The sequence below is a fragment of the Sporisorium graminicola genome, chromosome SGRAM_5, assembly GCF_005498985.1.
Source record: "Sporisorium graminicola strain CBS 10092 chromosome SGRAM_5, whole genome shotgun sequence".
In the NCBI taxonomy this organism is placed as follows: domain Eukaryota; kingdom Fungi; phylum Basidiomycota; class Ustilaginomycetes; order Ustilaginales; family Ustilaginaceae; genus Sporisorium; species Sporisorium graminicola.
In genome coordinates this window covers 716,840-742,790 of record NC_043735.1, presented here as the reverse complement: position 1 = coordinate 742,790, position 25,951 = coordinate 716,840, and the positions used below count along the sequence as shown (strand labels likewise).

The window sequence follows — 25,951 nt, the reverse complement described above, 5'->3', positions numbered from 1 at the left end:
TGTAGATCATAGACGACTGAATCGCTCTCATTAGCCAATATTTTCGAGAAGCTTGCATGCGTAGACGGAGTGGTAAACCATAGTGTTCTCAAGGCCGTGTCAATGCTCTGCAGGGTGTGTGAGCAAGATTCCGGTGTTTCTGGAGCGAGCGGTAGCTGGCCTATACACGAAGAATGAGCACCAGGAGCGCGATCTCGGCGAGACCAACAAATGCCGTCGCCCCGGCTACGATGGAGCCTGCTGTGACAAAGCTTTCTCGTAGAACAGTCTGCACCGGTGCTGGTGCCTGGTCGATTGCGTCCTCAGCTGCGCTCTGTTGTCGAATGGCGTCCCGAACCATAGCTACGTTTAGGTCTGACTGCGCTGCCGAAGGCGGGTTCGTCGTCTGAGCTGAATCTTGGGGTGGTCCTGTAGCTGAGTCCTGAGCCGGATTCTGCTGCGGAGAAGCCTGTTGCGCGTGAACCACCTCCATCGCCAAGAAGCGCTGTGCATTGCTGACCGCCATACGGTAACGCAAGATGGCCACGGGAATGAACGCCATGCCGAGCACCGCGTACACCAGCCCTGTTTGATGCGGATCACGTTCAAGATGGAGGCCGAGTAGAGATCCGATCAGCTGTCCACGCTTTTGGTCTCGACTGCAACGCAGATGGCCAACTCACCGACGTAGAAAAACTTGGGCTGGAATAGACGTAGAATCACCGTTGCATAACATAGCTGACCGAGGGCGGTCCGCGCGTAGGCACCGTCAAACGTCCTTTGCACGGCTCGATAGTCGAGCAGGTCTCGCTGGCTCAGCTTGACGACATGCGCTTGAGGTGGCAGCACCGACGATTCCGGCACTGCCATGCTAACCTCGTAATTTGGCAGCAATTGCTTGCAGCCAGGCAGGCGATGGTGATGACGGTGAGCGAAAGGTTCTCCGAATGGACGAGCAGTGGCCTGAAGCCGACCAAGGTCGATGGCGCGTGCGAAGGCCAAGGATTGCGCCAACTTGGTCAATCGAGATTAGCAGCACCAGACCGAATCCCGATATTTACGACGACAGAGTTGAGCACGCGATCTGGGCTCGCATGGCTTTGCATCGAAACTTGTTGCTTCGCAGGACTTTCACAGATCCTCACCGGCCAACCAGGTCCTATCGATGCCTCTCAGCCTTAGCATCCACGGATCTGAGGCGATAAGCCCCCGGCACTAGCACTGCAACAATGCGTTCCGTTCCGGTCTGCCATCTGCCGTCGGCATGCACGCAGGGTGCACGGATGCGACGTAACCAGCTCGTGCTGAGAAACAAAGTTCAAGATGAGACAAAGACATGCACGTACATTACAGTTTGTCGAACCACGAATCACCCGCTGTTCCGGACGCCTCTTTCAATTGGCATCCCGCCCCAAGGCTGTGTTGCTGAATGAAGAGCTAGGCAAGAGCCTGCCCACGGCGGAATCAAACAAGGCGATCTGCAGGCTCTGGCCCTTTCTCACGCCGTTCCCACGCTTGCGGAACGTAAAGCACCAGATTGACTTCGGCGATGAACGGCTAATCGCATCTCCCGGCCAGCGACTCTGGTGGAAGCGAAGGGCATGAGAAGAAACCACCGACCTCGTATTCTGTTCTACAAGTCGCTTGCTGCCGGAAAAAAAAACGAGCTGAAAGCGGGAATTGCTTGCTGCAATGATCCTGTTGAAGCTTCTGTGAGTCGACCGCAGGCTGAATTTTTCCGCTGCAAAGATGCGACGCCGAGGCCGCCTCGTTTAGCTATTGAGATCGCATGCATACTGTATGTGAGAAAACTCGCCTGGCGGTATCTGCGCGATTTGGGTTCTTGTTTGTTCGCACCCCTTGCTTCGATTCTCACGCCATGCTGGCCGAATGTGGCTTTGCATCTACGTTTCTATTTCGCTGCAAAGACCTCGCTTGTACCCAGCTGAGATCTCAGAGCTTGCCCTGACTTAACGCATGGTATGTGCCGGTCTTTGCTGCACCTCGTTCCAAGGCCACGCTTCAACCACTGCGACGCCGAGTTGACCGAGCAATCCCTCCTTGCCTCTCGACACCATGAACGCTGCTTCTCTCGACAACGATCCTCTCGACCGCTACCTTCGCTGACAGACCGCAATACCGTCGCACCTCCGGACGCAGACGTCCACCATGTTTGCCTGACATTGTTGCTGCCAGTATTGCAACAATGAGCGAGCGGCACTGGTGTCATCCTTGCTCCTGGCCGGCGCTCGATGAGCCACTCGCCGCTTCTACGTGGTGCCGCCTCCCCCGCGAATTGCTGCTCCACATTGTCGAGACTTCGAGCTGGCTCGTACCTGCTGGTACACTGTGCAACTGGAGCTTGGTGGGTCGAGCCTGGTATCGGCACACCGTCGTGCCTCTGTACGCCTGCGTAGCCCTGTCGCCCCATGACGATGATGCAGTGGGCGCCTGGCGCATCGAGAGATTCTGCGACACCATCTCGCGCAACAAGCAGCTGGCCAGCTTGGTCAAGGCGCTCGATTTTGCCGTAAGTCGACAGGAGCACGGCATCGCCAACCAGGACCACTACCTTGCCATCCTGACGCACTGCCGCAATCTTATCTACCTGCGAAACCTGCAACGACATCGAGCGCCAGAGGATACCTATCTGCCCTCGGTGCCGTCGGGAGCCCTGTCACGGCTACGCTGGCACGATGCAGATCTACGCGCATTTGAAGAGCTTGTCGAAACCGTCTTCAAGCCGTTGCACTTTCGCAGCAATCGGGATGCGCGTGGCATTGAGCGGTCCGACATGATCGCGCTCGACGCGCGCTCCGCCAGTCGTATGCTCTACGACATCCGACTCCTTGCGCGTCTACCCAGGGTGGACAAACTGCCTAAAGGCTTCTTCCGCAGAATGCTGACCAACCAACTGCCTCGTCAAAGGCTCATGTCAGTACGGTGCAGCAAGCAGTACCAGAACGACCGCGTAGGAGTGCACATCGGAAGAGGCGTGCTGCAAGTCGTGGCCCGTCTGCTCCCGCAGCTCGAACTCATCGAGATGTACCTGGCGGACCGCGACTGGTACACGGGTGCTCCTGCGCACTTTGTGTCCAAGGCGAGCGCTACAGGACTGCCGTGCTTGTATCCTCGTACGTTCTGGCAGGACATGATCAGTAAGATCGTAGGCTTGGCGCCGCTTCCGTTCGCTGTGGCCGTGTATCATGTCTGTTCCAACGAAGTGGGCGACGCACCTGGATTCGACATAGGCGGAGAATACGACGTCTTCAGCACGGATCAAGCGCAAGATTCGTCTGGCACAGAATATCCCTATACGGCCGAGGAGGATGACCTCTCGCGCCGCAACACGACGGGCGCCGGTTGGCAGGAGCCCTTCATCATGCTGCCAAACTCGACGTACATCGTGCCCATCAAGCTCAAGGGCGGGTACCGTTCCTTGCCGTTCTCGACATACAAGAAGGATGACAAGCCTGCGTGGGACGTGCTCGTTCATCCTCCTCCTGAGCTCATGCCCGACCAAGCAAAGATGGAGGATGCGCAGGAAGAGTGGGATGTCGAATCGATGCTCGGTGCCAGTCGACCGCGACTGTCACCCATGCACCCTCTTGTGCCACGCCGCGGCTCCTTGGACTGGCTGCGTCTCGTCAGCCGCAACCTCGAATTCGAAAAGCACGACTTGTGCCTTTGATCGGCTCCGTTCTCAAGTTCTTCATTCATCATCATCACCGCAGACTATGTTCATTCTCTTTCAAACGCATCCTTCGACTGACCCTACCAGTGTACTTTTATAATCCACGCTTCGCTGTAATCACAACCTGGAATGACATTCTGAAGCAGTCATGCTCAAGCGTGGCAATGCGATTGCGAAGAGACGTGCGATTGCTCGATCTGCATAACCGTTGGTTGAGATCCGGCCAAAACCAACATCACTTGCGCACTGAGCACGATCATGGACGGCCAAGCCGAAATTCTGCACGTCCCCTGAGATTGCGTCTAGTTTTTCGACTTTCACCATCGCGGCATTCCAGCTGCTGTCGTCGCTATGCCAGTGATCACTCTGCACCACATCGAAAGGCATCCATCGTTACGATGACAAAGACCTTGTTGGTTGCAGGCAGCAACTCGGGTCATCAGCTCGGTGTCGGTCACGATCAAGATGTTCGAACTCTCCAACAGGCGCTCTGCCGATTCGATGCCGGATCGCAAGATGACACCAGCTTTCCTCCGGCCGGTTACACTGTGGTCGACCTCTCATCTGGCGCCAATCACACACTCGCCCTATTGAAACGCATTCAATTTGGCAGCAAAGCTGCGGATGGAGACGCAATAAGTGAGATCTGGATTGCTGGAACGGGAGCACAAGGTCAACTGGGCCCCGCTCATGCGTCGTCCGAGAGCTTGCCGCTTCCGGTCTTTACTCGCCTCGATCTCAAGGCGCTAGTGGACGGCTGCGTCGATCTGCCGAGCTCTGAACGGCTAGAAGCAACGGTAGAGCCGAAACGTATCGTCTGCGGCTGGAACTGCAGCTACGTTGTGATAGCGCTCAGCAGAGCTGGTCGTTCCGACTCATCCAAACAGGAAGTGCTGCTTTCTTTAGGTCTGCATCGCGACCACACGTTTGGAGAGCTTGGCAGCGTAATTGATCCCTTATCGGACGTCGAAGACACAGGCGTGCACAAGGTGTCGTTCTCGAAAGCTCTAATCGAAGCTGATTTGGACGCACAGGTTGGCTTTCAGATCGTCGATGTAGCAGCGGGTCTGAGGCACGCTGTCGCGGCTCTCAGTGTCGAGACAGGTGCCAACGGTCAGAGACGCATCGTCGTGGTCGGCTGGGGCTCTGCGCGTCACGGCCAAGTAGGCCGCATTCCAGACCCAGCCACGAAGCGTGCAGGGCCGACAAAGCGTCCTGGCCCTGCTGCTGCCATCGTCTGGGAGCCTCAGGTCATCTTTAACTGCAGCACAAGCGATCCTTCCTCCTTGAGATGCAGGCTCCGAGCAGGCAGAGATCACTCCGTCGTACTGCTGCAAGGCGAGGGAAGGGAAGAGGACACAGGGCTGATTTGCATTGGGTCGAACAGGCAAGGTCAACTGCTTGACGCAGCCATATTGCGGCAGCAAGGAACCACGCTCGATGCCATCCTCGATGTCACTTGCAATTGGAACAGCACCCATCTGCTGATCGGAAAAAGTGAAGGCGAACTTGCTGTTGTCAGCTGTGGGAGCAACAGTCGAGGACAGTTTGGCGACACTACGACCGTGTCAAGTACCGCTGCTCACCCGCTAGCATCTGTCGATCTCAGCACGATACGACAACAAGCGCAATCGAGTTCAGCTACCCCAACCGACACAGATGCAGCCGCAGTGGCAACGACCAATCTTGATCCGTTGCAGGCGCGACCAAGCCTCCTGAAGAAACTTGTCTCAGGCAGCGAGCATTCGTTGCTTCTTGTGAGAAGTCCGGCTACAGGAAACGGAGACAAGCATCAAGTGTGGGGATGGGGATGGAACGAGCACGGCAATCTCGCGCAGGGTCCACATGACGAAGCGGACCGTCACCGTCCAACGCTTCTGCTCGACGTAACGCGGTCCGGTACCGCCCAGCAGCCCGATGGCTACGAGCCTCTGGATATCTGGGCTGGCTTTGGTACGAGCTTCATTCTTGCCGAGAGACTCCACAACGCTCAAGCTTCCTGAAAATCGCATCATACCTCCAGCGCAAGAAACATCGCCGGAGGCCGCCGTCGTTGCTCCCCGGCTATCTGTTTCAGCACTGCAGCGATCATATTGTAGCAGAAGCACCATCAACCGTTCCCCTCTGTACGCCGGTCTGATATCGAGTGAGAAAGAGAAAGATCTCCGTCGCATACTTCGGCAATCTTCAGCTGCTTCTTCACCGGCGAGTCAAGATGTGTAGAACAGCCAGGTTCGGTACAAGGCTGAGAGGCAAGGTAACGGTCGAAGTCGCAGTCGCCGTTGGCCACGAGGCGCCGAGAAGAGATCGGCGGACGCCGACAAAGAAACCAATTCTTCTTTGTGCTGGTTGGCAGGCATGAATTTTCAGGAAGAAAGCTTCATGCACGACGAATGGGAATCTCTGGATCGATAAGCTGTTGCCCGAAAAAATTTCCGTCGGTATCTGCCCTGTCCGAATCAAAGACCACGATTTGCAGTGCGAGGCCAATGGCTAACTTGCCGATCGGGCGAACTCTTACACCTTGTCGCATTGGAATGTCTCCGGTGCGGCGAACAAGTACGAAGAGAGGGAATGATCAAGAGCCTTCTCTCCCGCTTTGAGGCTGCACGTGTGGCAGACTCCCGATCGGTTTTTTTCCTTTAACGAGAAGCGCGAGTCATGCCTTGAGCCCACCGGCGCCAGTTCAATCCACCTGTCTTGCGGCAGCTCGCTCACACGCTCAATAACTCATGATAACGAAAAGGCTAGGCTGTGTCTGGTTGGAGCTTAGGTGCGACTTTTCGAAGGTCGGCAAATCCGACAATCTGCTCGATTGCAGCCAGCCTTGTTTGTTTGTTCGTCGTTGCTGTCGACAAGTCACGGAGGACACAAGGGCTGCTTCGACTAGCGTCCGTAGCAAATGCGGCAACAGGGTTCGCTCGAGAGGAAGGTTTTTGGAAATCACTTATCAGAAATAATTTTTTTAAAACCGGGAAGAAAAGCTCGTTCGTCATCTTCCTAAAAAATAAAAGCAGCGAGCAAGCCACTTCGATAGAAAGCCGTTGCAAGCAAGAAGGGCTTTTCCCTCGTGCGCGTGGAAGCGTGCGTCCATTTTCAAACAGACCGTCACTGGCTGCATGCAAAAGGTAGCGAGTAAAGAAAAGAAAATAACCAACACAAAACTTGACGTGAGCGAAGAAGTTCGTCGCATGAGGAAAGCAAGCAGCAGTGCGACGTGATTCATCGTGGGCGTTATCGAAATGATCCACAAACCCACCTCGTCGACGACACCCTAGCCTGCCTTTCTTCTCTCCCTACCTCTCAGCACCTAATCAACTACCACCACTCTTCTTCCCCTTCGTGCGGCACAATGATGTCTCCAGCATTCCGTGCTGGCTCGCTCCGTGCTATGGCCTCGCCTTCGATGGCGCTTCGAGCCTCCAAACTTGGCATGCAGTCGTCTAGCAGCGCACTCGCGGCTGCATCGACAGCGCCTGCTGCTCCCACCGTGGGCCTTCAGTCGCTGTGCCAGACTCGCAACATCTTCTGGACGCGATCGCGGAAGAACGAGAAGGCCGCGGCCGTGCTCGCGGCGGCCCAGGCCGATGCGCAGCCTCTGCAGCTGCCACCCCCAAATAGCGGCGGCAAGAAGAAGGGCGGCTTCTTCCGATCGCTGCGACGCGGCTTCTACATCGTAACTCTCGGCAGTCTGGGAACGTATGCATACTTTGTCTACCAGGGCCGACACCCACCTGACCAGCTGCCCCAAGATCCGACCAAGAAGACCATCGTCGTCCTCGGAAGCGGCTGGGGAGCCACCTCGCTGCTCAAGAACATCGACACCGAAGAGTACAACGTCGTCGTCATCTCGCCCCACAACTACTTCCTCTTTACGCCTCTGCTGCCTTCCGTCACGGTAGGTACGCTCGATGGACGCAGCATCGTCCAGCCCACGCGTCACACGACCCGTTTCAAGACGCGCGAGGTCAAGGTGTACGAGGCCGACTGCGAATACGTCGACCCCATCAACAAGACCGTCACCTTCGAGGATAGAAGCGAGGTCAAGGGCTCCGTCTCCAAGGTTACCATCCCTTACGATTATCTCGTCTACTCGGTGGGCACGGAAAACCAGACGTTCGGTATCGAAGGCGTTAAGAAGCACGCCTGCTTCCTCAAGGAGCTCAACGATGCCGAAAAGATCCGCGCTCGCCTGATCGATTGTGTCGAGAGCGCTGCCATCAAGGGCCAGTCCGAGGAAGAGATCGACCGTCTGCTGCACATGGTCGTTGTGGGTGGTGGTCCCACAGGGATCGAATATGCCGCCGAGCTGCGCGACTTTGTCGAGTCGGATCTGATCCGCTGGTATCCCGAGGTGGCCAACAAGCTGCGCGTGACGCTCGTCGAGGCGCTGCCCAACATTCTTCCCATGTTCTCGCAGACGCTCATCAAGTACACCGAATCGACATTCAAGGAGAACTCGATCGAGATTCTCACCAAGCACATGGTCAAGGACGTCGACGACCGCGACGTGCTCGTCAAGACGCCCTCGGGCGAGGAAAAGAAGATTCCTTACGGTCTGCTCGTGTGGGCGGCGGGTAACACGGCCCGACCCTTGACACGCCAGCTCATGGCAGCGCTACCCGAGTCGCAAAAGACCCGCCGTGGCTTGGAGGTAGACGATCACATGCGTCTCAAGGGCGCCGAGGACTCGATCTTTGCGCTCGGAGACGCCACCGCGACCCAATTTGCACCCACTGCCCAGGCCGCCTCGCAGCAGGGAGCCTACCTGGCCCGCGTGTTCAACCAGCTGGCCCGCCTCACCGTGCTCGAGAACAAGCTTGAGGAAGCCAAAAAGACCAACGCCGATGCCTCTGAGCTCGCCGGTCTGGAGCGACAGATCGAGAAGGCGGCCAAGATCCGCCCCTTCAAGTACACACACCAGGGCTCGCTCGCCTACATTGGCTCCGAGAAGGCCATCGCCGACATTCCCTTGCTCGGCAACAACCAGATCGCGTCGGGTGGTGTGGTGACATTCATGTTCTGGCGATCTGCCTACGTGTCGATGCTGTTCTCTCTGCGCAACCGATCGCTCGTAGCCGCCGACTGGTTCAAGGTTTTCCTCTTCGGTCGCGATGTGTCGCGAGAGTGAGCGTCTTCATCTCTTCGACCCTCGCATGGGCAGCATCTCGAGGAGAAAAGGTTGTCGCAGCAGGCAGCTCAATGGGATTACGCTGGCAGCGATGGAGAACAAGGCGAGCATCGACATTGATCACATCTTTTCAGCTCAGCACGAACTTTGGCGCCTTGCATTTCAGGGCTGAGCATGAACAACCACAGCAGCTCAGAGTTGCTTGCCGTCGGCCGACGCTGCATCTGCACTCTCCTTCGCCGTTCCCTTTTTTTAGTAGCGCCTCTTTTTCCCCATCTTGTACTCGTATCGCCGCATTCCCTTGTCACAAAAATCCTCAGACATTTTCAGCGCAGCTCACGCTCAAGATCAGCCATCCGACACGCCGTCCCCAGGACAGTTTGAAGAAAGAAAGCACGCGGGCGCTGTCATAGGATCCCTGTCACTCGGTGCAGAGAGGCGCGAAGTTGTCCTTTTCCGTTGAACAGTTGCCGCCTCTCGTTGCTGCTTTCAAGGCAAGGCCAGGCGATGTAAGCGTCGGTCCACGCACTTCTTCCTCTTTGCATCCCAGGCGCGGCACACAACTCTTCGCACGGTCCTCCTTGACACTGTGAGTCAGCTGGCCGCAGTCGGCAATGCCGTCTTGCTCGGCGACTCAACCTGTGAATGCGACCCGAGACGTGGCGAAATCACGGTCGGGCGGAAAAAGTGGCAATCTGCGATTCCTGGCAGGACCCTGCATTTGAGCAGAGTCGGAAGCTAGCCGACGAAAGCTGTGCCCTTCCATCTGCTCAGCCGCGCTGACTAGCCAAGTGGCTGGTGGCCAAATCGCCACGCATCACGGAGCGTGGACGCTTTTGTTCTTAGACAACTTGCTCGCTTCTTCTCGCCTCGGTCCAGCACTCTGCTTCTGGCTCTCGTTGTGACTATGGCTCTCGTTGCTCCTGCTCAGCCGATGCAGACGTCAGAAAGACATAAAAGGGGCCGTCCAATCCGTTTACGCCGCTTTCGGCACCTCTCTCTCTTCTTCCGCAACCATGGGAGCGCTCTCAAGCCACAACCATCATAATGAGCCATCGCGACTGCTTGCCTTCCAGCGTGGCATTCGACGTGTATGCAGAGGGAGCGACCGAAATGCTTTCGTCCCGCGCTAAACTCCTCGAGATTCTCGACAGCCTCGGCGACGCCTTGCCACCCAAGCTCAAGCACATTCGTCGCGAAGAAGCCAACTTGGAGCAACCCAAAGCAAAGCCCTGCGATCTCGACTCCAATGTCAAAGACGAGTCGTGGAAGGACATCGAAGTCGAAGCGGGCCCTAGCCTCGTCAGCGAGCACAAACCACAGTCGACCGACACCACCGAGTTTGAGACTGAGTGGGCCAAATTGCCTCTCGCCATCACCTCGATGCCCAGCTTCGGTAACGTTCGGCAGCTCGTCATGCGCAACTCCACCGGCAAGACGTCGTTCCAGCTCTCATTGCCCGTTCTGTATAATGGCATTGATCACTGCTTTCTATCGCGACCTGCTTTCCACCAGGTGCTGCTCGACCTCGACGCAGACTGCCAGGACGTGTTTCCCGAGCCTGCGGAAGACGTCGGCCTTTTGCCATCTCACCCCGATCCTCTGGCGCTCACCGAGGCCTTGTGGGAGAGCCATTTTGGTGTGCCGCGCCACTTCAAGTGGTATTCCGCTTTGGCCGAGCTCGACGATGGCGTGATGGGCTGCTCCTCGCTGCACTTTAGCCCTCCCAACCCCACTCGTTTCGGTCTATCCCGCATCTCGGCCGACTCGCCTATCGACGTTGTCCACTGCGCTGTGGCCTGTACCAAGCGCCCTCTCTGCTTTGTGGGTCCGACGTGCGGAATTCTCTACGCGGTCGTGCAGGGCACACTGCTTCTTATCTCATGGCCCAGCACCAAGCACAATTTTGACGCGTGGCACAAGATGAGCCGTAGCGTCGATACGAACCAATACGACCACCTGGACGAGCTGCAGGATCCTCACATCAACGTGCTTCGTACCGGCGACGCCGTCTACCTCGCTGTCGGCACGACCAACGTTATGGTGGCACTCTCGCACGTCGCGCTGACCAGCCGTCAGATCCTCAATCCCACCGCCAAGGAGCTCAGCACTATTGTCCGCTGCAGCAATCGTCTGATGGACTCGTACATCGAACAGCAGAGCAAGGGTTACTCGCCTTTTGACGAGATGGAGGTCGAGCGTATGGGCGTCAATGTGGCGCTGTGGATGGCGCTGGCCAATGGCCTTAGCACGGTCCAGGTGAAAATGAAGCAAGGCTCAATCAACAAGAAGCTACCCAAAGTCGCGACCACCAAGGGCCGCCTGAGCGCGCGGACGCTGCAAGACTTTCGGCAGGGTCTCCAAGGGGTGGAGAGAAAGATCCAGCGGTACCGGGCCTCGGTGAACGAGGCAGCTGCCAACGCTGGACGTGGAAAGCGTGGCAGCGGCGACTGTCCACGCAATCGACCGTATGACACGCTGAACGCCCTGGCCAGGTGTGCGTCCTCTGTCGAGCTGGGTGCCGATGCTACCTCGCTGTTGCTGGACGAGGCTGCAGACAGCCTTCACCACTACTTACGAAGCGGTCTTTCTATCGCTTCGCATTCTCTCAAGGGCAAGGATCGTGCCCCCAGCTAATCCGCGATGCATCATGAGCTGTGCCGACGACCGTTATCCTCTGCTCACGCCTCACAAACTCGACCTCGTGCAGGCTGTTCTTCTTATGTCTCTCTATGCCTTTTGTTTCGTATGTGATCTGTAATGTGTGCGAACGATACTGAGCCATGATGAGCTGTTTTGCTGTGGCTAGGCTGAGCTTGCGGCAGTCTTTGAGCCGGGTCCTTGGAAAAGAATGACGTCGACGCCGTATGCTTGCTGTGCGTGTTGATTTGGTTGTTGAGTCACGCCATCACTTGCGGACAGCCATGGTGACTGGCCTGTATTACATACTGATTCGCAACCGAGAGTTTGATAGGCAGCCGCTGGTGTGCGTTGGTCGCATATTGTGTAGACTCGAATAGGCCGTGTTTTGGTTGTACTGAGTACGATGGAGCTGGATACTGTGCTGAAGTCGATCATCTCGGTTCAATGCCTCAGGAAGAAGCAGCGAGCCAATCTTGCTTCGTGAAAACAAAGTTGTACTCCTTCTTGCCGTCCTTCCTCGTTCTCGGCTCTGGCATACCTTTGACCTTCAATTTTTCCGTCAACACCTTAGCCATTCCCTTGTTATCCTGGAGCGTACCGTACTTGACTTTCTCGAGCCCTAGCTCGTTGAAGGCAAAGTCCATGCTGGCATTCAATACTTTAGTTGCCACGCCTTTCCCCGCGTGCTGGTGATCCAACATGACACCAGACTCGGCTTCCTTGGTTTCCCAATCGATGAATCCGAGCGGACCCTCTCCAATCACCGTGTCGGAGGCAGAGTCGACAACAACGAGGAAGAGGCTATCCTTGTTGAATCCGGCTTGGACGGTCTTGATCCACGCTTCCACCTCGGCCACTGTCTGGTTCTCCTTGCCTTGGAGGTGCGGGAGGAATTGCACGTTGAGCGGGTCCGCGCATCGATCCCGGAGGTTGGGCGCGTCCGAGAGGCGGACGGGTCGCAGGTAGAGCTCTGTGCCCGGTACGGGCAGCGTGAACGTCTCGTTGTCAAACGTCGGGTGCGTCATCATAGATGTTCTGAGCCAAAGAAGTGAACCTGTGGGAAGAGGGACCGTTTTATGTAGTTTTCCGGGTGGCTCAGTCGCATACAGAGTCCCACCGGCGCTACCGTTGCCTTGTTTGTCCCCCGCCGGACTCCGCTGAGCATGCTCGGAACCCTCCGTTCCGCTCAACGCTCTACAGGTCTTATCACAACCTGTCAAAGAATTCAAGCCTCGCGAAAACAAGGGTCCAGCACGAAAGCTTTAACTGTCCCCCCCACGCCGACACACTCAGCCGAGCCACTCATTTCGAGTCACACCGCTACACCACGCGAAACTCGGAGCGCGATCCCGCCCCCGCCCGCTACACCCGACCCGGCACCACACTGCGATGCCTTCAGTGCTCAACGGGAGAAGGTGGAAGCGATCAATTGTATCCGTGACTCGAGGCACGCCGATACAGCGAAAGCGAGTGGCTGCGGGTCAGACAGTGGAGATAGGAAGAAAATGGTCCAGAAACTTGGGTCGTGGTTGCATTGCAGGGCGAGCGAGGTTTGTAGCAACAAATTTTCGACGTGCTTCCGATGTGATCATCGTGTGCATGAGATCAGGAAGAGAACGAGAAGAGAACGAGACCAAAGAGACACGAGTAGAGAGAGGAGAGAAAAAAGCAGGACAAAGACGGACTCAGGCCTCCGACTGGATCGTCTGATCGCGACCCTTCTTGCCCGTGATCTTGGCCGAGGCCCTTCGGATCCTGTCCCTGATGCCATCCTTGGCCCACACAGCCGTCCTTGCCTGGCCATACCCCATCGCGCCGCGGTGTCTGGAGTGCAGCGCCTCCCGCTTACTCCTGTCGATCTGCTTCTGCTCCTTCTTGTCGATCACACCGTCGTCGTTGGCGTGCGAGTTCTCCACCGCACGGTTGGGCATGCCCTCCAAGCGGTTGTACACGTCAAACTCGTGCTTGTCCTTGCGACCCGTCGTACGTTCCACCAACCGCAGATGGTCGTCATCCAGACCCGCGTCGATGCGCACCTTGACACGCAGCTTGCCCACCACTTCGAACTTGTGCGTCTTGCGCGTCTGCTCGTTAATGTAGTTGCGCTTGAGCGTGCCCAGGTTGCTTCCGGCCATGATGTCAAGCTCGAGGTCGACGATCTCGCCATCGGCCAGGTCGCAGAGCGCGGCGACGGCGACAGCGTCCGGCTTGGCATTCAGCGGGCCGACCGAGAGGCCGCTGCTGCCCAGGTCGAATGTAAGCAGCGAGCTGTAGCGGTCGTACACGGGCAGGCGTGCCAGAGCCTTGGCGTCTTCGGCGATTTCCTGGCCCGGGTAGATCTTCTGTGTGTCGTCGCCCGTGGAGACCTTGATCTTCTTGGACTTGAGCTTCTCGTCGCCTTCAATTTCGATCTCGGAGAGCAGCTCGACCGTGGCGGTATCCCAGCCGAGCAGGTTCTTGGGCAGCTGCGCCTTGATGCTGCGGAAGACCAGGCTGCAGTGCACCTTACCGAAGCCGACACCGTCCTGCAGCGAGAACGACTGCGTCACCTGCGAAGACTCGCTGAACACCTCGGTGAGGTCCATCGAGACGATGCCCATGATGGGATCGTGTTCGCGCAGACGTGCGTCGCGCACCGCCAGTCGCACCTCGGTGCGCGTCCAGTCGCGAACAAAGGTCTCGGTGCCCGCTTCGTAGAACGGCATGTTGGTGTACTGCTTGACGCGCGTCTTGTAGATAATGTCGTCGTTGACGATGAACTCGACATAGCCACTGGGCAGAGCCTTGCCCTCGCCCGCTTTGGCATCGACGTCTTGACCGTGCGTGCCTTCGCGTTCCTTGCCCATGACACCTCGTTCGACGTCGCGGTTCTCGAGCCCCGAAATGTGGTGCACAATGATGCTGAGGATACCCGAAGGATACTCCGGGTCGGGAGGGCAGTGGAGCGCGATCTTCTCGTCGTCCGAGTCGATGGACGACGCTTCTCTCTGCGTCTCCTTTTCGACCTGAGTCAGTTCGTCCTTGTTCTTCTTCGGAATGAGCGCCTTGTTGAATCCAGCCTTCTCATAAAAGGCCACCTTCCATTTGAGCTCGCCGGGCATGTCGTCGGCATCCTCGAAGCCCATCAGCTTGTCCTTGCGGTCCTGTGGGTGGTTGGCGTTGCGGATGAGCTCCTTGATAGGCTTGTTGACGCGACCGACAATGTCGTCGGCGGTGCGCGCGTCCGAGTCCCACAGCTGGATCGACAGCGACTCGTTGGCGCGGATGTCGTCCTTGGACACGAGCAAGAAGGCCGTCTCCTTCCACACTGGGTTGAGGTCCTCAAAGATGATACGGGAGCTGTACATCGGGCGTCCGAATTTGGCAAATGAGAGCACAACGTACGGGTCGCTCTTGCCGTTGGCGTCCTGAGCACTGAGGCCCTCGCCGTACTCGATGTCGACGACGAGCACACCCACCGCGTCCGTGTCCTTCTTGATTCCGTCTCCGGACAGCATCTGCGCCATGTTGAGCGTCATGCTCTTGGGTGCGACGTACATGTTGGCGGCAGCAGCGATGGACGACTGGACAAAGCCAGAGATGAGCGGCAGGTCCAACACGTTAGGCAAGGCTTTGAGCATGGGGATGGCTGAGATCTCGACCTTGGGCACACCCATGAGCGTGAAGGTTAGGTTGCGGATGTAAGGGGGCTGTTGCACCATCTGAGCGCGCAGACGGATGGTGCCGGAGATGTGCTCGATCTGGATCCAAATGGGGAGGGGGATCTGGAAGAGGTCGTAGGCGCCGATGAAGAACTCAATCATGAGGTGGATGTTTTTAGCTCGGTCCTTGTTCGACTGGCCTGGACGAGCCGAGTAGCTGAACGAGATCTCGTAGTTGAGAAAGTCGCCGGACTCGTCTTCGTCAGGGATGCCGTCGCCGTCGGCATCTTCAGCAGCCTCGAGCTCCTTTTTGGCATCGCTGACCTCCTCCTTTTTCTCTTTTTTGGCGTCAGCGCCATTTTTCTCGGAATCCTTCTTGCCCTGGTGGATCCATTCCTCGCGCGGGTACTCCTTGTCGCTCATCATGTCCGAGAGACCGCGCATGGCGACGAGACGGAACGGGTTGTCACCAATACCAATGTCGTCGATCTTGACGGCATCCACGAATCCAGGCAGAGACTGCTGCATGATATCTTCCACCATATCCGCCATGGGCACAAACATGTCCGGGTTGATCTGCTTCCAGACGCAGGCGATGGCAGCGTTGAGCCACTCGACACTCTCAGGCATGGGCGGCGAGAGGCTCTGACCGCGCTGCTTGTGCATCTCGGCGCGGATGGCCTCATGCTCCTTCTCGATCTTGCGCGATTGGAGGTGCAAACCGGTCCAACCACAGAAGCCGACAGCTCCCAAGATGGTGGTTCGAAGCAAAAACTTCCACCAGCCATTGCCAAAGGCGAAGAAGAACCAGATCAGCGCAAGGGATGCACCGAGACCGATGGCGAGCTGGTTGAAGGCGGTTTGCATGCCCTGAATGACATCGCTCTTGACAGGTTCGGGAAAGCGGTAAAGCAGGGCGTTGGAGGGCTCGGCGGGATAGGGCGAGGTGTGCAGCGAGTGATGCTTGGAGGGATCCTTGGGGATGTGCGAGGAGAAGCCGGGACCGTATCGCGAGTCGAGCTTGTCCGGGCTGATCTTGGCATTCTCGGCTGCATCGCGGATCTGGACGTCTCCACCGGTGGTAGGGTCGGTGACGATGCGCTCGCCCTGCTGTTCAAATTCGTTTGCCTTGCCTTTCGGCGCCTGGGCCTTTTTGATACGCTCCTTTTCCTCGGCACCGCCTCCAGGGGCTTGGTCGACCTTGTCCTGCTTGGCAGGCTTGGGTTTTTCGCCAGCAGACTGGTCGGTGGTCGAAGTGCTGTGACGCTGCCTCAGGCCGTCGAGCGAGCCAGAGATGGCAGGAGCAGCGCCAGAGGCAGTAGCTGCAGAGTTGTTGACATGAGGAGCAGCTTCGTCCGCCTCGCTGGTAGCCAGCTTGGAATTGTTGGCGGTAGCGGTATCACGTCGCAGAGCTTCCTGATGCTGAAGACGTGCTTCCTGCTCCTCCCTGTACTGCTGAACAGTAGGGACAGGGTTGCGTTCCGACCAACCCTCTCCGGGATGGTGGCTGGACATGGTAGAAGAGTTGAGTGTAGGGGTATTCCTGTCCTTGACGCGGTGTCAGTGGAGGGAGATGGAGGAAGGGAAGATGGAGACGCAGAAAGAAGCGAGGTAGAGACGGAAGCCTGCTCGGAGATGATAAAGACAGCGACGGACATACAGCCGACGAGCAGACAGATGAGACACGCACAGGGTGCGATGCCAAGATGGCGATTCCAAGAGGAAGCGAGCTGTCTTAGGTTGAGGCTCAGAGCTCAGATGCAACAATGACAAAAGATTCGGTACGGCGACCATTGTGGAAACGCTCGAGCTCGGAAGCATGTGCAAGTTTGCGATGCGCGTGTCGAGTGCTCGAGAGGGTCTCGCAGAGAGGAAAGACGCCGGTTGCTATGCCAGACAAAAAGAGCAAAACGTCATTGAGAGTGGCATCGCGATGCCACGGGCTCATCGCCAGCGAAAGGGAAAACAAGTGCTTGCCCAGGTTGGCAGGTTGCCTCACAGCTCGCCCAAGCCTCAAAGACGATCACACGCATTGCTTCCAGTGTTCTGCCGTCGTTGTGACAGACGTCGGGGAGGGTCGCTTCGGCACCCGCACGGTCGTCGACGCGGGGCACATCTCGACTCGACTCGTTTCGATTTTTGGCCGCATGGCGTTCCAGTCCAACGTCAGCGTGCATTTGACCTGCAAGCTCGAAGCACATGTGACGTTTAGAACAAATTCTGTGGAGGCATGTACTTGTGGAGAGCTAAGTATTTTAGCGTGTTAGGGCGCAGCAAGAGTGACAAAGAGAAGAAAAACCCACGAGCGCTCTCCGCAATTTTGGCCGCTTCGCTCTCTCCGACGAGTCTGTCTGTCATACGACAAGGGTCCAAGCGGCAGCAGTCGGCACGTCCGCATCTGCACCACGGCCGCGCAGGCGTGCATTCTGCCGGCCAAAAAGCACGGCATTTCTAATCGCCGTGTCCGGACCCCATCCATCCATCCCCCACCATCCTCATTCCTATTCCATCGTCTCAGCTCCGAACGCATCAACGACCATGCCAGAGCCATCTGAAGCTGGTCCCAGCTCGGGTGCATCCTCTTCTTCGCAGCGGCCTCGCGCGAGATCTTCGAGCACTCGCTCCGCACGCACACGGCCGATTCAGCAGCGAGCCCCCTCTTCCATCAGCCAACGATCCGACACATCCATCCTCAGCAGCGGTATCCAACGGCTCTCTTGGACGACAGGTGACTGTTTCGACTATGTAGATGACGATGCACGCATCAGCGCTTTTCTTCACTGTCCTATCTGTTTGGGTCCTTTCCTCGAGCCGTACGCTTCCAATGTATGCTCGCACACCTTTTGCAAGCAGTGCATTACTACCGCACTTTCCACACAGCATCAAACAGAGGATGGCGCCGATCTATTCGCAGCTACAACAGCAGCCCAACGGTGCCCCACCTGCAGAACCACGCTTGAGCTCTCTGACTTCCAGCCCACTGCCCTCCTCATCAAAAATATGGTCGATACGCTTCGTGTCCGATGCCCGAACAAGCAAAAAGGATGCGACTACGAATGCGAGCGTCACTTGCTCCGCGGACACGTCGCTTCCGAATGTGCATTCGAGTACGTCGACCAGGACCTCACCGAGGGCAAACGCTGCGGATGCTCGGCCAGAGTCATGCGCAAGGACTGGGCCTCTCACGGCCTCTCGTGTCCCAAACGCAAGGTGACCTGTCCAACTTGCGATACCACGCTGAGCTTTGACGAGCTCGAAGATCATTCCCAGACCTGCTCACCCGAGCCTGCCGTCTGCGAGTTTTGCGAGCTCAGCACCATCAAGAGTCGTCTCACACTTCATGTTGCCAGCGACTGCGAGCAAGCCCCCGTGCTCTGCCCGCATTCCGCTTTTGGATGCGGCTGGGTCGGTCCGCGTCGTCGACTTACCCGACAGGCCGACACAGCGTCCAAGAGCACCGAGCTGACGCACTTGGAGGATGAGTGCCGCTTTGAGCCGCTCAAGGCGTTTTTCGACATCTTCAGCCAGCACGTCAACAGTCTCAAGGAGGAAAATTCTGTTCTCAAAGCGCGCTTAGACGACTTTCAGACTCGCCAGCTGGGTCAGGCACGTCGTGTCGACGACTGTGTTCACAGCCTTGGCAGCTGGTATCGGTCAGCAGGCGAACTGCGCTCGGTAGGGCTCGAACAGCGTGCAAGAGGATCACAGATGGGGGTGGATGGAGAATGGGACGAGTTCCCGCTCGATTCGCAGAATTGGGAACGGTCGCTGAGCCAGCAAAGTTTGGCAGCGCGGCAGTCAAGAGCGCAGAGTGCCTCAGGCATTCCCAGTATGGACTTGGCCACGTGGGCTCGAAGGCAGTATTCCGACCTGTCCTCGTCGGATCTCTTGGAACAGGCCAACGCAGCGTCGCGCTTGCCGTCGCAGCGTGCCTCAAGCTCTTATCCGTCTGTCGTCATGGATGATGCCATGTTTCAACATTCTTCGCCACGCTACTTGGCACCACCTGCAGCAGCTCCTCGATCCATGCCTAGCACTAGCTCTAATCGTCTCGCTACGCACACGCCATCTCCTTCACGCGAAAGCATGTCGTACCTCGGCAGCGCAGAGACGAGCGCTTCTGCCACCACAGGTCGATCTGCGACGTCTACGTCGATGACCACACGGCTCGAAGCCAGCTCTTCCGGCACATCCGCTCTGTCCCCGCTTGCTTACGGTTTCCCGCCTGGCCCTCTACCCGACGCAGACCGCGATGGCGTAGACCGAAGCAGCCTCGATGCGGCCATTTCGTCGCTCACCGCTTCCGTGGCGGGGCTCAGCTCCGGACTGTCCAGCCTGGACAAGCGCACAGAGGAAGGTCACATTGCCGCTGTCAAGGCTGGATTCGACGCGGGCAGGGTGCAGGAAGAAGTGGCCAGTTTGCGACACGGCTTGCATGCGGTGCGCATGCAGATCCACCAAATCCTGATGCAGCAGCAGAGACATGCGCTCTTCTCGTCGCCTTCGTCCATGGCGGCTCTTTCGCCGACTGCGCCAGGTGCGATGGGCGGAACCCCGGCGGATGCCACAGCTGGACCTAATTACATGATGACGCCGGCCGGCGCCGGCGCGGCGGGATTGCCCATGCTCTCTCCACCGCTGTTAAGAAGATGGGCCGGATTGGAACATACGAAGCTCTAAGCCTTTTTGTTTCACAGCACAGTGATCGACACACCCTGTTTTCTCGCTTTGATTCCAAATACAATTGCAACTGCTTTGCTACAATCACAAAAACGACCACACCGTGCCCGTCGCAGCCATGACCGCCGACAACCCTAAGATGAGCACGTCCACGGCAATCCTCCACGCCTGCATCTCGGCACCGAACAGCTTCAGGCTCGCCAGGAGCGGACCGAAGACGCACGTTGCAAATGCCAGGAACGCGCCCAGGAACGCCATGACTTTCTCAAACCCGGGGAGGACTACGGCGGTGAGGGCGATGAGCAGCATGAGCGCGATCTTGAGTGCGAACTGGAGTGCGTGGCGCGTGCGCGGGTGGAGGGACGAGGTGAGCTGTGCTGCGCGCAGGGAGATGGCGGAGCCCGCAAGCGGGTTTTCGTGTGCTGCAGAGGCGGAAGGGGACGCAAGGGGCGATGGGTCGAGGGAGGGAGCAGCAGCAGCGGGTGTGGCGAACGAGACGCGCTGGTTGGGCGAGATGGATACCGTGGCGTGGGACGCTTCCGACGTCAGGTGTTTGGCCTGTGCTGCATCGCCATCTGCTTTGACCGATTTGCTGTTCGACCGCCCATCCGCATCCGCTCCTGTTCCAGCCGCCGCAGCCGCCGCGAACCCAGCCGAGCTCCTCCGCCTCGCTTTCGAAGCCTGCCTCTCGACCCTCGCCGCCGTCTGATCGTCAATGCCCAACAGAATCTCAAACGTCGTTTGAATCGGCCTCGTCGCCAGCGCAAACTTCGACAGCGGGTTGATCACAATCAACCAGATCGCAATGCTGGTGAGCACCACTGGGAACCCAGGCGTCCTCGCCAGATCCTTTGTGATCTCGTCCGATACGGTGGTGCCAAACATGGCATAGCCAACCATGCCCATACTGAGGTACATCACAGTCGCGGCTGCATACGCTAGGTTGAGCATGCGAGGAAATTTGGTTGGATCCTTCATGTCGCGGATCAGCGACGGGATGATCGGATGCGATGAGAATCCGGACATGATCAAGCCGAAGCTGAGCGGCAACCGCTCCCACCGTGGCCCCAACGTCGTCGGCCCAATCGACCACAGACTTCCCGGTGCTTCCTTCTTGATCAACCCATCGCTGACCACCACCACCACCAACGTGAAGGTCGACACGATGCCAATCACCGAAATGGGCGAGAGAAACTTGAGCGGCAGAAATACCGAAGGCAACACCAAACAGTAGCCGAGCATCTTGAAAACTGCGGGCGCCACCTGCGGGAAGATGGCCGACATGGAATCACCAAACAGGATGATGAGGGCCACACTCACCGCCCACAGCTCGAGGCAGAAGAAGAGGCTGATGAGGATGCGTGCCGAGGGCCCGAATGCGTAGCTCCCGATATCGGCGTAGGTTCGGAGCGAGGGTTCCTTGGCCATGATTTTGGCTAGAACTTTGCCCGTGTAGTTGGTGAGCAGGCCGCAGACGAGGAAGAGGACGGTGCCGCCGATCCAACCGGCGTACGAGAAGGCCAAGGGAAGCGCGAGGATGCCGACGCCGACCAGCGCGTTGACCGTATTGAACCACGACTGGAGTAGGGTGCTGTTGCCCAGCTCTTGGACGTGGTAGCTCGAGTCGCCGGAGCGTGTCGAGATGGCACCCGACTCGGAGGCTCGGCGGACGGCGCCGTACGAGCCCGACTTTCGTTTCGCGATATCGGACGAGCGCTTGCCGGTAAGTAGGGGTGTAGCTTCCGAGTCCTTGCTGCTGCTGTTGTTGCCAGTATCGTCGTCGTCGGCAAGCGGATCTCGAAGCGCTTCGCCCGAAGCTGAAGAGAATTGCGAACGTCGCTGGAGGTCAGAACGATTGGGGGCGAGTCTGGTGTTGGAAGCACGCTCGCGTGGACCTGCTAGTCGCTTTGGGCTTCGACTGCGGCTGCGACTCGTCTCGTCCTCGTCCGCGCTTTCGAGCTGCTCCAGCCGTCGGTCTCTCGCCTTGGAGCGTCGCCGTGTCCGTTGTGTCGCGTTAGGTGGCAGCGCCTCGCCCTCCCACTCAAACTGATCCGAAGGCCCAAACCGCGCATCGCTCGCCATCGACGCTGTATCCGTATCCGCATCGGCATCGGTGCCCGAACGAGAATGCGAGGTGCTGCCTTCGCCACTCTCGTCGTCCTCATCGCTTAGCTCATCTTCGCCCGAAACGTACTCGGCTTCGTCCTCGTAAATACTGTCCGCCTCCATTTCTTGCCCCGCCCATCGCCGCTCGACGAACGAAGGCGAAGTGGCGATGTTGTTACCGTAGAAGGCTTGGGAGCGCGAATACGACCAGACAAGGTCGAGACTGCTGCGCCATGCTGGTTGCTGTTGGTTGTCTCCTCGTGCTGAGCCGCGTGCCTGATCGCGTGGCACGGGGATGCCTCTGTTGTTGTTGGTTCGAGACGGCATGGGTGGGTGCTGATATCAAGATGGTGGCAGCTAGGAGGAGGGCGAGATCGTCGCAAGCTGCATTCTATTCGCCAATGGATGCACTGATCAGCAGCAGCTTCGATCGCGGAGAGAGTGGCCACAGCTCCGACTTTGGTTGCTTCGCGCGTAGTTGGCAGCGGATTAGAGTCGCAGCTGCTATTGCCGGGCTGTGTTGGAAGAGGATGGAGAAGAACTCTATCGGACCAACCGCTGTCTTTGCTTGCTTGCTTGTTCGTTGTTGGTGTGATAGTGAAGGGGCATGTCTTGAACCCACGAGATCGGCAAGCGGAATACGCGCAGGCACAGTAGCAAAGTCATCGAGCGGCGGCTCCTGCCAAGGCCCGACTCGACTCTGGAAGCGGGAATTTGGATTTGCCTCTGCTGTGCGTTGCGTGTGGGGGTTGCACCAATCGTGCAGCTTCTCGAGCTGATTGGGCAGGACGATGCAGCTGCTTCTCTTGTCAAAAATAATCAGCAGCCAATCAATCGAAAAAGATAAAGCTCGCCTGCTCTCTCGCCTGCTCTCTCGCTCGCGCTCCCGCTCCTGGTTTCGATTCGATTCGAAAAAAGAAACAGAGGAGAAAACTCCCCGGCCTCGCCATGCGATTCTCGAATGTGGTCTCACTGTCATATCGGTCATGAAGTCTAGATGTGCCACGCTAAGATGAACCTGTCGCATCGTGTTCCTCCGTGTTTCATCACAATCAAACGCAGGCACGGTCAGCCGGCCAATCAGTCCCGCCGAGTCACAAGACCCCATTAGCTTCCGATTCGAAGCACACACTCATTCACTCGAAACCCGGTTCGGAACTCTTGTCATTGGACCCAGTGTAAATTCTAGAACAAAGTTTATTTGAAGCTACGATGATCGCACTTGGCCTCTTCAGGCAGCAGCAGCCACCTCGTGAAGGTAGAGGCCGAGCAGCTTGGTGCCCTCAATGTAGTTCGAGATGTCGAGCTTCTCGTTGGTCGAGTGAGCACCGTCGTCGCTCCTGCCCATGGGCAGCAGCAGCACGTTCTTCTGCAGCGTGTCGGCAAACGTCAAGGTAACGGGGATGGAGCCACCCTCGCGCGTCAAGTCGGGCTTGACACCGTAGATGGTCTCGGTGGCCTTGATGGCTGCCTCGTAGTTCCAGTGGTTGGGGTCGGCCAACCACGGCTTGCCGCCGTTCTCGCTGGTGATGCTGATGGTGTTCTTGCTTCCGAGCTTGGCGAATTCGGCCTCGACGTACTTGATGACAAGCTCCTTGACCTTTTCGGGCGTCATGTCCGGCACCAGACGCAACGAGAACTTGCCAATCACCTTGGCGGGGATGACGGTCTTTCCGCCAGGTTCGGAGAAGGCACCCTCGATGCCGTGCAGCGAGAGCGAGGGGTATCGCATGCGGCCCATGAGCACGGCCGCCTTGTCGTCGCTGACGGTGGTCGAGCTGCCCGTGGCACCGTCAATGTCGCTAAGGGTGAAGTCCATGACGTCGTAGCGCTTGCGCTCCTCGTCGGTCAATGGAGCCACGAGCTCCTTGATACCGGGCACGAGGATCTCACCCTGAGGAGTGACGAGCTTGGACATGATAGCGAAGAGATCAGTCATAGGCTCGTGCACAACACCGCCGAACACACCCGAGTGGAGGTCGCGAGCAGGGCCCGAGACGGTGAGCATGAAGTAGGCGATACCACGCAGACCGTGAGTGAGACAGGGCTTCTTGGTACCGAGCCAGTAATTGTCCGAGATGCAGACGGCGTCAACACCCTGGAAGAAGGTGTCCTTCTCGGCGACGATGAGCTCGTCGAGGCCAACACTGCCGCTCTCCTCCATGCCCTCGAAGCAGAACTTGAGGTTGACGGGCAGCTCGATGCCGGCCTGCTGGTGGGCCTCGATGGCGTTGAGCCAGCCGAGGATGGGTCCCTTGTCGTCGGTGGAACCACGGCCGTACATGCGACCGGTCTTCTCGTCCGTGATCAGCTTGAAAGGCTCCGTGTCCCAGCCGTCGGACTTGAGAGCAGGCTGAACGTCAAAGTGGCCGTAGACGAGAATGGTCTTCTTCTTCGGGTCCTTGCCCAGGTCGCCGAGGATGACGGGTGGCAGGTCGATCTCCTTGCCCTCGAGCGTCTGCTTGCCCAGAGGCTTGAGCTCGGCAGTAGCACCGAGCTTCTTGAGTTCAGCCAGCAGCCAGTCGGCCATCTCGAAGCAGTGCTTGCGGTAAGCGGCATCACCCGAGACCGAGGGGATCGAGACGGCCTCGGCAAGGCGGTCGATCAACGCAGCCTTGTTGGCGTCGATCTGCGAGACGAATTTCTTCTGTTCTGGAGTAGCCATGTTGGGGTATGTGGGGGAAATGTTGCAATGTGGTGGTGCAATCGTAAAAGAGGCGGGGCCGAAACGTTTCTCTATATACAGTACTTCAGTCGAACGACAGCGCTTGAGCGGCGGAGAGACTCATAACGCAAATCGTCGGTCGGTGGCCAGATGAGAAGTTGACACTGCAGGAGCGCACGCAGAAGGCGGGAAAAGATAAGGTTGGAAATTCCACTTTTGAGAAAGCACAGACCCGAGAAAGTTTGCAAACTTTCTGACTTTGATTGGAGGCCGAAAGAGAGTGGCTCGACCGCGTGCGCTCTGCTGCATCTGGCGGTGCAAGAGATTTCTATCGCTTTTACCGGGTGACTTCCCGAAAGAGTTGACCCGAGTCAGCCGTACTTTCCACGAGTAGAGGCGAAGAAGAATGCTAACACTCAGAACAGCATCGCACTCAACTCCGAACGGCGTGATGGTCACTGCGCTTCACGAAGTTCGTGGCTGTCTGGGGAAAGCAAGCGCAGGTCGCGCTGTTGAATGGGAGTGCGAGTTTTCAAATTGTGTTTGATTTGCAGTCACGTTCTCCCTCCACCATCTCGTCTCGCCTCGTCGCGCCGCTCAATTCTCGACAGCAACCATCGTCGGATCACGCCGTTCATCTGGTCTGCCTGACAGTCTCATAATACGCGGCTCAACATGTCGGCACCGGCACCGAGAATAGTGAGTCTCCCCCTGCAAACACATCCGTTGTCTACTCGAGCTGCTCTCTCATCCATCTCAACACTCCCTTCGAACACACCGAGCAGAAAGCAATCGCCATCATCTCGCCGAAGAGCGGACCCATCTATGTGCGTCAATTCGGCAACACTTCCTCATCATCAATTGCAGCCGACCTCCGATATCACTACTTTGCCCATGCCGCCTTGGACGTCATGGATGAGCGCAGCGGCGGCGCTTCCTCCTCGTCATCTCGCACCAACTCGGAACAGTACCTTGGCCTGCTCTACACTCTAGAGGATTTGGCCGTATATGGCTTTCAGACGTGCACACGCCTTCGTTTCCTGTTGATGCTCTCGTTGACCGACCATGCGGTGAGAGATATCGACATGCTCACCTTGTTCCGAGCGGTGTACTCGTCCTATCTCAAGTACTCGGCGAACCCATTCCACTCTTTGCCGCCGACAGCGTTTGCAGCTGCAGTAGAACAGCAGCAATCCAGCGCAACAAGAGCACAAGAGGAGCTGCTGCAGCGTCAACAAATCAATCTAGCCGTGAAATGTCGACAGATCAAAAGCGCCGGTTTCGACGCTCGAATCGATCGCATCGTCTTTGGAGCTCCTTCTTCCTCTGCTCTACCACCTGCACCAGCCGGCAAGGATAATCTCGCGACGGCCAAGGCGACACAGGCCGTGGCTGGTCGATAGACCATATAC

General features: G+C 57.6%; 11 protein-coding genes across 11 annotated transcripts; 6 read left to right on the top strand and 5 right to left on the bottom strand.

Annotated features, from left to right (window-relative positions):
• Positions 1-160: 160 nt before the first annotated feature.
• On the bottom strand, positions 161-849 carry EX895_005019 (uncharacterized protein; the record flags this gene model as incomplete). The annotated part of the gene is made up of 2 exons (XM_029885613.1): positions 161-564; positions 663-849. 2 exons carry the CDS (start codon positions 847-849, stop codon positions 161-163), a joined length of 591 nt encoding a protein of 196 aa, XP_029738179.1.
• A 1,336-nt stretch (positions 850-2,185) lies between these two features.
• EX895_005018 (uncharacterized protein) lies at positions 2,186-3,670 on the top strand (the record flags this gene model as incomplete). The annotated part of the gene is made up of 1 exon (XM_029885612.1): positions 2,186-3,670. One exon carries the CDS (start codon positions 2,186-2,188, stop codon positions 3,668-3,670), a length of 1,485 nt encoding a protein of 494 aa, XP_029738178.1.
• Positions 3,671-4,071: 401 nt separating this feature from the next.
• EX895_005017 (uncharacterized protein) lies at positions 4,072-5,676 on the top strand (the record flags this gene model as incomplete). The annotated part of the gene is made up of 1 exon (XM_029885611.1): positions 4,072-5,676. One exon carries the CDS (start codon positions 4,072-4,074, stop codon positions 5,674-5,676), a length of 1,605 nt encoding a protein of 534 aa, XP_029738177.1.
• Positions 5,677-7,025: 1,349 nt separating this feature from the next.
• EX895_005016 (uncharacterized protein) lies at positions 7,026-8,804 on the top strand (the record flags this gene model as incomplete). The annotated part of the gene is made up of 1 exon (XM_029885610.1): positions 7,026-8,804. One exon carries the CDS (start codon positions 7,026-7,028, stop codon positions 8,802-8,804), a length of 1,779 nt encoding a protein of 592 aa, XP_029738176.1.
• A 1,047-nt stretch (positions 8,805-9,851) lies between these two features.
• Positions 9,852-11,441, top strand: EX895_005015 (uncharacterized protein; the record flags this gene model as incomplete). Its single annotated transcript, XM_029885609.1, has 1 exon — positions 9,852-11,441. The coding sequence occupies one exon, from the start codon at positions 9,852-9,854 to the stop codon at positions 11,439-11,441; it is 1,590 nt and encodes a 529-aa protein (XP_029738175.1).
• A 455-nt stretch (positions 11,442-11,896) lies between these two features.
• Positions 11,897-12,472, bottom strand: EX895_005014 (uncharacterized protein; the record flags this gene model as incomplete). The annotated part of the gene is made up of 1 exon (XM_029885608.1): positions 11,897-12,472. One exon carries the CDS (start codon positions 12,470-12,472, stop codon positions 11,897-11,899), a length of 576 nt encoding a protein of 191 aa, XP_029738174.1.
• A 660-nt stretch (positions 12,473-13,132) lies between these two features.
• Positions 13,133-16,603, bottom strand: EX895_005013 (uncharacterized protein; the record flags this gene model as incomplete). The annotated part of the gene is made up of 1 exon (XM_029885607.1): positions 13,133-16,603. The coding sequence occupies one exon, from the start codon at positions 16,601-16,603 to the stop codon at positions 13,133-13,135; it is 3,471 nt and encodes a 1,156-aa protein (XP_029738173.1).
• A 1,485-nt stretch (positions 16,604-18,088) lies between these two features.
• Positions 18,089-19,768, top strand: EX895_005012 (uncharacterized protein; the record flags this gene model as incomplete). The annotated part of the gene is made up of 1 exon (XM_029885606.1): positions 18,089-19,768. The coding sequence occupies one exon, from the start codon at positions 18,089-18,091 to the stop codon at positions 19,766-19,768; it is 1,680 nt and encodes a 559-aa protein (XP_029738172.1).
• Positions 19,769-19,852: 84 nt separating this feature from the next.
• Positions 19,853-22,201, bottom strand: EX895_005011 (uncharacterized protein; the record flags this gene model as incomplete). Its single annotated transcript, XM_029885605.1, has 1 exon — positions 19,853-22,201. One exon carries the CDS (start codon positions 22,199-22,201, stop codon positions 19,853-19,855), a length of 2,349 nt encoding a protein of 782 aa, XP_029738171.1.
• A 904-nt stretch (positions 22,202-23,105) lies between these two features.
• Positions 23,106-24,539, bottom strand: EX895_005010 (uncharacterized protein; the record flags this gene model as incomplete). The annotated part of the gene is made up of 1 exon (XM_029885604.1): positions 23,106-24,539. One exon carries the CDS (start codon positions 24,537-24,539, stop codon positions 23,106-23,108), a length of 1,434 nt encoding a protein of 477 aa, XP_029738170.1.
• Positions 24,540-25,214: 675 nt separating this feature from the next.
• On the top strand, positions 25,215-25,942 carry EX895_005009 (uncharacterized protein; the record flags this gene model as incomplete). Its single annotated transcript, XM_029885603.1, has 2 exons — positions 25,215-25,238; positions 25,325-25,942. The coding sequence occupies 2 exons, from the start codon at positions 25,215-25,217 to the stop codon at positions 25,940-25,942; spliced, it is 642 nt and encodes a 213-aa protein (XP_029738169.1).
• Positions 25,943-25,951: the final 9 nt, after the last annotated feature.